General features: G+C 45.9%; 1 protein-coding gene across 1 annotated transcript in view; it reads right to left on the minus strand.

Annotated features, from left to right (window-relative positions):
* Positions 1–2,115: 2,115 nt before the first annotated feature.
* Positions 2,116–7,659, minus strand: part of PRL (prolactin) — a 7,111-nt gene continuing 1,567 nt past the window's right edge. Inside the window, exons 3-4 of the mRNA XM_019520002.1 lie at positions 5,308–5,487; positions 2,116–2,583 (exon numbers count right to left, since the gene is read on the minus strand). Of these exons, the coding sequence (XP_019375547.1) occupies positions 2,392–2,583; positions 5,308–5,487 (372 nt within the window). The 3' untranslated portion in view covers positions 2,116–2,391. The remainder of the gene's footprint in view (positions 2,584–5,307; positions 5,488–7,659) is intronic.

A 7,659-nucleotide genomic window follows, 5' to 3' on the forward strand; every position in this document is an offset into this window, starting at 1 on the left:
AGAAGTTTTAGTTCTAGTGACTAAATGAAATTCTCATTTGGGTGTGTACATTCTCCCTACTCGGTGTTACCTACTGTATTTGCTTCTGGTCTTTATGTACTGTGATATGTAACTGTGGGCTGTTAAAAGGCTGTTGCATCCACTCTTGATTTTCTGTAAGTCCAGGGTGGCTAAAATGCTGCTTTTTATGGCAGCTGTAAATAGTGATTGCTTTAGAAGGAATTACGTTGCTCTGCACTTCATCTGATCTGTAGTATGGGGTTAATTCATACCTTCTACGAGAGAAGATTTAAAAATTATCAGAGCACATGATGTTTAGGTAGGCAAGTATTGTTACACCCTTTAACACAACCTATTAAAATGAAATATGGAGGAATGGAGTGGCTTCTCTGGCAGACGCTATAGTCTAATCCAGTGGTGCTGAACATTTTTAGCCAGCAGGCCACACGGAAAGTGCTTCCACAGGTTGGATCCAGCCGGTGGACCCAAACTGGTGTCCAAGGTTAGGTGCAGTGGGGCCCCATCTAGCCACACTGAGTGGGGAGAGGGGCAGCCCAGCCCCATTCTACCTGTGCAGGGAAAGGGGGCTTGGCCCAGGTCCAATCTAGCTATGTGGAGGAAGGGGTATGTCCTGGGTCCAACCTTGCTGGGCAGAGGGAAGGGGACAGGACCCAGCCCTGTGGGATGTTGGGGGAGAAATGGTTGTGAGTTGGCCCTGAATCAGATGCCCAGGAGCAGAGTGTATTATCTGGCCCTGCAGTGAAAAGGGTGTGCAGCCTTTGGAAGGAAGGGGCCATGGCCTGGCCTTGATCTGGCCATGGGGTAGGAGGGTTGTGGTCCAGCACAGACCTGCCCCATGGAACTTAGGATTTTGGCAGTGGGGAGTGGTGGCAGTACTGCCACTGCTCCTCTGCCACCAGATTTCCTGAACAAAGGGGAGCCCTGTGGGCTGGATTTCAGGGCTCCATGGGCTGCATTTGGCCCATGGGTTGGAGGTTGAACACCCTTGGTTTAATCAAATAACTATGTTCCTAGTAGCTAGGAGACTAAGTTTTAATTCTGCTACCTCAGATATTTTCCTGTGGCCTGAAGACCAGATTTTCAAAAGTGCCTAATACTTTTGGATGATGCTTCAGTTTCAACTTAAGTGTCTCAAGCTGTGTGCCCAAAAATAGTAAGGCTCCCAAAATTATCAAAGATACTTTGTCGCCTGTACTTCTTTCAGATTTTGTCTATTTATAAAATACATTCTTGGATAGACTGGAGAAATTGTCCACAATCAAGCAGAAAAGATTCAGCATAGACAAACTTAAGTCCTGTACTTGGGATGGAATAACCTCATGCTCAGATACAGATGGGGAATGATTGGGTAGGCCTGAAGGCCAGAGAAGGATCTGGGTGGGATGGTTTAATCAGGGCTGATCCAGCCTTAAGCAGGGAGGCTGGACTAGATGCAATCTCTTCCATCCCTACTTTTCTATGATTCACATGATTCCTATTTTAGAGAGGTTTTAAGTGTTGAGAGAGTAATGTTTGTGAAATAGGAGAAACAGAAGCAGTAGAATATTAATGCTCCTGATAGTGGCCCTCTGTAATTTATTATTAGGAAGCGGGGTAGGAAACACGGGGAGGGAGGGGAGAGGGAGCTCGAAGGCCCATATTGTACATCAGCAACTGGAGATAGAGCCAAAAAGGAAAAATTCCTGTGGCTGCCATTGCAGAAGAGGTAAGGAAAGCTGTCCAACTTCTGAGAGGCTGGGAGCTGCATGCTGTGTGGGACCTCTGAACTCCCCAGACCCATAGACCATGGGAGCCCTGGGCCTGTGGGCTGTGTTGCCCCTTCCTGCCCACCCCCCAGGGTGCTGAAGCAGGAAGAAGAAGCTGGAGCAGGGAGCACAACCAGAGATCCTGGTTGCAACAGCAGCAGGAGCAAGGGGGAGCAGTGCTTGGGCCAGGACCTTTGGACTGCAACTTAACTGCTTGCAGGCCACACACAGCCCACAGACTGCCAGTTGTACAGCCCTGATGTAAGACAGAGCAGCCATTTGTCTGCAGTGATACAACACGCACATTTATGCTCGTTGGTGTTAATAATAATTTTATTTGTATTTGCATTATTTGGTTACCACTGAGATGCCAGTAGCTGAGATAGCTCAAGTGTATTCTTCCATCACAGATAATTTATGTTACAAGCTTCTAACCATGGAGATAAACAACATCGTTGGTTTTGGCCAGAAACTACATAAGCACAAACAAGAATGATGGATGTTCTTGATACAGTGAGATGCAATTTTCTATAAAGTTTGCAATGGAAAGTGGCAAAGCAACAAGAAGACCCCTCTGAATGATTTGGGGGCATTATTCCTGTGATGGATGGGCCCAGACAAATACTTAGCAGTTACTGTCATGGATAAGGCGACACTTCAGGAGCTTCAGGTAGTTGTCAATTTTATGAGAATCTCTTCGGAGGCAATGCAGCAGGTTGTAAAAGGCAAAGAGGCGGGAGTCCTCATCAGCCAATTGCAGGGATGGTAGCCCTGACCAGCTTGAGTAGACTTCATTTCCTGTGTCACCAGGTTGAACCTAACCAAAAGGAAACAAAGTTATTATTCCATTGACAGCCCTATTAGATGTAAGCAGCAAAAATTAGCAAATCTAACTAAAATAGGGCAGCACACTAAGAAACAAGAAATAGTATTGTTGGCTGTGCTTTCTGATTATCTTACCATGGGCACAATGGGCACTCACACGCTTCAGGGAGGCTGCTCCAATGTGCTGTAAATCCAGTGAGTTGGAGCATAAATTTCCATGCTCCGACAGCCTCCAGCATCATGAGTATCAGCATTGCTGCACTGAAAAATGACAGCAGAGCATTCTGAACTAAAGCTTTAGTTCAAAACACCTGGCTGCCATTTTTCCAGCGCGGGGATGCTGATACCTGTGACAATCGGGTGCTTTAATTAGCATGGCTCACTAATTAAATAGCCCCAGCCTTCTGGAGGTTGTCTAAAATGCTCCATGTTTGGTTTCTGTTATGGCTCCAAGAAACACGCTGGTAATGCTATGGACCTTTAAGATGATTCTGAGAGAATTATCTCTTTTCCCTAGAGTATATAAGGAGCTGACTTGTTCTAATGAATACATTTTTTAGGCTGATAGAATCTGGCTTTGTGGAGAAGTCACTCTTTTCCATCGTGTGCACACTCACCAGTGCCGGTTTTCCATGTATTTCTAAATCATGGCTGGATAGAACACCTGATCTTAAGATTTCTTGAGTGTGTCCTCCAATGTTGTCTCAACCCACCTCTCTGATAACATCTCTAATGGGAATAACCTTAGGAACACATTGGAGACAGATGCCAAGTGCACATCTAGATACAAGGGACCACTTCAACAAAGGGCTTCAATATGACATGAGGGGGAAACTATAAGTGATTCAGTGCAATCAGAGGTTAGAAACTCATGAATAAAAACTCATGCAGTTAGTGAGTGTCTAAAATAAAGATTGACATGACTCACTGCATTTGGATGAGACCTTCTTCCGTTTTCTCATGTCAAGAAAAACTACCCCTAGTAGGAAGAAGATAGTCTGCTCTTATCAGCATTTCTGAAGCTGATGTATCCCCCTCGCAGTGTGCAAAAGCCAGTTGGGGAACATGAAGTAACCAAGAAAGTCAATGCTCAACTTGATCAGGTCAAGCTACTGGTTAAACTGCAGTAGTTATGCTATGCTCAAAAACTATGGCTTGACTTCCATCATCTTGCCAATCCTGCTTTCAGTCTCCTTTCTTAAATAATGTAGGTGAGGAGATAACTTCAGCAGCAATTTGACTTCCACTGGTATCTTGGATCCCTTTCTGCTAGACTTTTCACCTGCATATGGGATGGAAATCTCTCTGATTACACTGACAGATGCTGTTGGGAGACAGAGCATGGACAGAGTAACTAGATTCTAAAACTATGTTTGTGTGTGATTCATTGGAAAGTGGTGGAGACAGTCGTGTCACTCTTAAGGCTGTTCAACCATTCAGAGCTTAAGCAAAAGCCAGTCAAGTCAGAAACTCTTTCTAATGTCCAGATCAGTGACAGAATGATTTATAGGACCTGTCAGAGGCTCCATTAAACATAAACAAGCTAGAGCTGCTTTTACTCAGGAAAACTTTCAATCAGTTACTGATAACAAGGGGTGTTCTTATACAGACCCTGTCAGACTACAGCATTGTTGGCTAACTTTCCCAAAGTAGGGGTAACTGGGCTTGATAGACATCCCAACAGTTCTAGGGAACCAGAGGCAGGAAGGGGAAAGGGTCAACTCTGCTATGAAAGAGTCCATGATTATTATCGAAGAATTGGTGACTTCAGAGCAGACTAGTGCTCAGAATAGAATCTGGCTTGGAAATCTATAAGGGCATGGGCCAGTGTCCTTGGAACTGGTTCAAGATGGGTGGAGAGCCACTGCTGGGGAGTGCACAGCTGCTGTTACATTCTAACAAGGACATCTGTGTAAACTGGGAACAATACAGATGCGGCAAAACTGCTCCAACTTTAATCCTGTACGAAGCAGTGTTATGGTTGGAGCAGTTCTGTTTCACTCCCAGTTTATGCATGTCACTGTTTAAACGTAACAACTTACGTGCTGTCAGGAGGAACAGTCCACCCTTTCCCCTTTTGCCCCAATATATGTTTGTCCATACCTTAAGAAATGCTATACAGGCCACACACACACACACACACACGTGCATGCATGCATGCATGCACACACATAGAGACGCACAGAGGCTAGGGACAAGTATTCAGTTCCAGCACTGCAAATTTCCCCGAAATTTGCAGAGCTGGATTATGTGGTGAGAGGGGGAGTATATAAGCATTCCAGTCCTCTTCCTGGAGAACAACAAATTTGTCTCCAAGATGTGAACTCTCTAGCCAGGGGTGATAGGAAGGTTCTCCATTGCTTCCCTCCATCCCTGTGTCTGTCTCTAGCTGTCTTCATCTGGTACCATGTGGGCATGAGCTGGAGGTAGCGAGGCTGCCTCTGCCTCGTGCCCCACACAGCTCTCTGGCCCATGAGACAGCACAGTGGGACCCATTCTGGATGGGTGCAGCAGTGGAAGAATGCAGCAGAGTTCTTGCAGGGCTCTCTCACAGCTCGCTGCTGGGTGGGGTGCCAGGGAGTTATTACTCTCCTCCCCTCCCCCTTGGGGGGACAGGGGGAGAATGGAGCACTGGGATATTGGGGTTCTTCAGGCGTGTACAGCTAGTCAAACTTTCCTGACAGAAGATGGATCTTCCTCAAGTCCTAATACTTACCCGACCAACTATTTTCTCCATTCCTTCCAGAAGACGCTTGTTTTGCTCCTCAATCTCTGCTGCTTTCCAGAGGATGGTGTTTGGAGCTTCTTTGATTCTTTGCACTTCAGTTACCAGGTGGAGTAGAGGGTCATTCCAGGAGCGCAGTACTCCCAGCACTAAATTCAGTAGATCTTCATGCTACATAGTAATATTAACAAGATTCCATTAAAGCAAGAAGGCTATCTGCTGGCTATCTGAGAAGGCAGTGTTGTATACCAAGTTAGAGTAATAATTTGAACGTTGGGGAACATGGATTTTGTTCTTGGTTCTTTCACTGATTTGTTGGCAGTTAGGTAAATCACTTATCTTCTCCCAGATAGCTCAGTGGCAGTTTCTTGCCACTGTTGGTTCCTATTAGCAGCATATGTCAAGATAATTGGATGAATGGTGGTAGAATATTATATGTGCAAAATACCACCCAAGTCCTCTCCACATTACAGGGTAGTGGGAGTGACTTTGTTTAGCTTCTCTAAATGGAAGTGCATTTAACTTGATGATTACCTAAGCATAAGTGAGATGGTTTTAGAAGACTCCTGGGATTTGGGGAAAAAAATCAGCCCTAATGGAAGGTTTATTTTGTGGGAGGCCACTTAATACCTTTTATTAAGGGTTTACACTCTCTACAAAACACATTAAACATGCCCTATCCTCTTTCTGATCCCTTTTGAATGGTTTTGCTTCCACAGAGAGTTCTATTTTGAAACTTTCACTGATTGTGGTCAAGTGAAAGCTCAAAAAGTTTGGTTCTCTTAGGGACATCCCAATATTTTCCCTTGCAGGACAACCACTAAAGCTGACATGGTGCAATTTGTGTTATGTTCTGCATCTGTTTTTGTGCCAAATTAAAAATACCCTCCTCTACATCTGTCAGCAGAAAGACTACACAGTGGCCATGTCTATGTGAGCTTATTATGCATTAGTACTGTGCAGGAACATCACAGGGCACAAACCATGACATGACACAACTGCGCAATAGTAAAGAGCAACTGTGCAGTCAGTGTCACCAGGAAGCTGTGCAAGGATGCTACCATGCAGTAACACTGGTTAGTGTGCAGTCATTTAATACTTAGGTATACAAGTACTACATGACTGTGCGTTAACAACTGTGCAGTTAGCATCTTGTGTAGACATGACCAGTATGTCAGAAGCCTTATTGGGTCACCAAACTGAGAATGTAACGCAATTGGTTAAATGTTGATCTCTGGTGTGATTGCTTTGGTGGCTAACCTTGCATGTTTATCCTTTTGGAAAACCCTTTCACAAGGATAAGAAAAAATATTTGTGGATGTTTATATCCTACACCAAGTCTATATCAATCCTAGTTTAAGGCTGCCATTATTAAATCAAGGAAACCTAAGTACAGCTGAAACAGTAGTTAATGTAGTAATACCCAGCTTACTTCTCTTTAGAAGCAGTATGATTATTTCAGTATCTTGTGTTTATAGTCTATAGCTGAGTGATGATACAACCATGTTGAGGGGATATTACTTGGGTATCTGTTTAGTACCTGTCAACACTTGCAGTAACTGCAGATCCATGTCTACCTATATTGTGCCTGCTATGTAATCAGCGCATTTCTGTCACTACTATTAATTATTGCTGTATTTACTCGATTAGAAGATGAGGCCCCCCCATTTAACATGGGGGGGAGCACTTTGTCTTGTAGTTGAGTATGAGGCAGCAGGTGTGGGAGGTGGGGGGCAGGCAGCTTCTGTATCTCTGGCCCTGAATTTGGTTCTGGCTCCAGCCCCAACCCAAGCCAGAGCCACAGCTTCTGCTCCCCCCACCCTCACTCCAAACTGCCTCTGCATGCTCTGACACTCCTTCCCTGCAGTCCCCATTGTCCAGGCCCCCCACACCACTTCTCCCTCTCTCTCCCCCTCTGCAGCACTCCTCCTTACCTTTGCTTTGCCCTGGAAGGCTCTGGCCCTGCTGTAGCTGGGGGCACAGAGCATGGCTCCAGCCTGGTCCTGTAGGTACTGCACAGAGCTGGCATTGCGGTTCCATCCTGGCCCTGTAGCAGCAGTGTTGGCTCCTGCCACTGCTACAGGGCCAGGCTGGAACAGCAGTGCTGGCTCCATACTGCAGCTATGGGGCTGGGCTGGAGCCATACTCCGTATCCTGGGCTGCAGCAGACATGGAGCCTGCTGGTGTTGAACAAAGGTAGGATTGTGGGGTTGGAGGGAAGGCAGAGGGGGAGAGACTTTGGGGGGGGAGACGGGAAGAAGGGGGGTGGGCACCTGAGATTGTGGGTGGCAGAAGTGGCATGGAGAGGGGAGGAGGGAACTGGGGCCACCTGAGGCTGTGGGG

This window comes from Gavialis gangeticus, unplaced genomic scaffold (assembly GCF_001723915.1).
Source record: "Gavialis gangeticus isolate Ggan-Ray unplaced genomic scaffold, GavGan_comp1, whole genome shotgun sequence".
Classification (NCBI taxonomy): domain Eukaryota; kingdom Metazoa; phylum Chordata; order Crocodylia; family Gavialidae; genus Gavialis; species Gavialis gangeticus.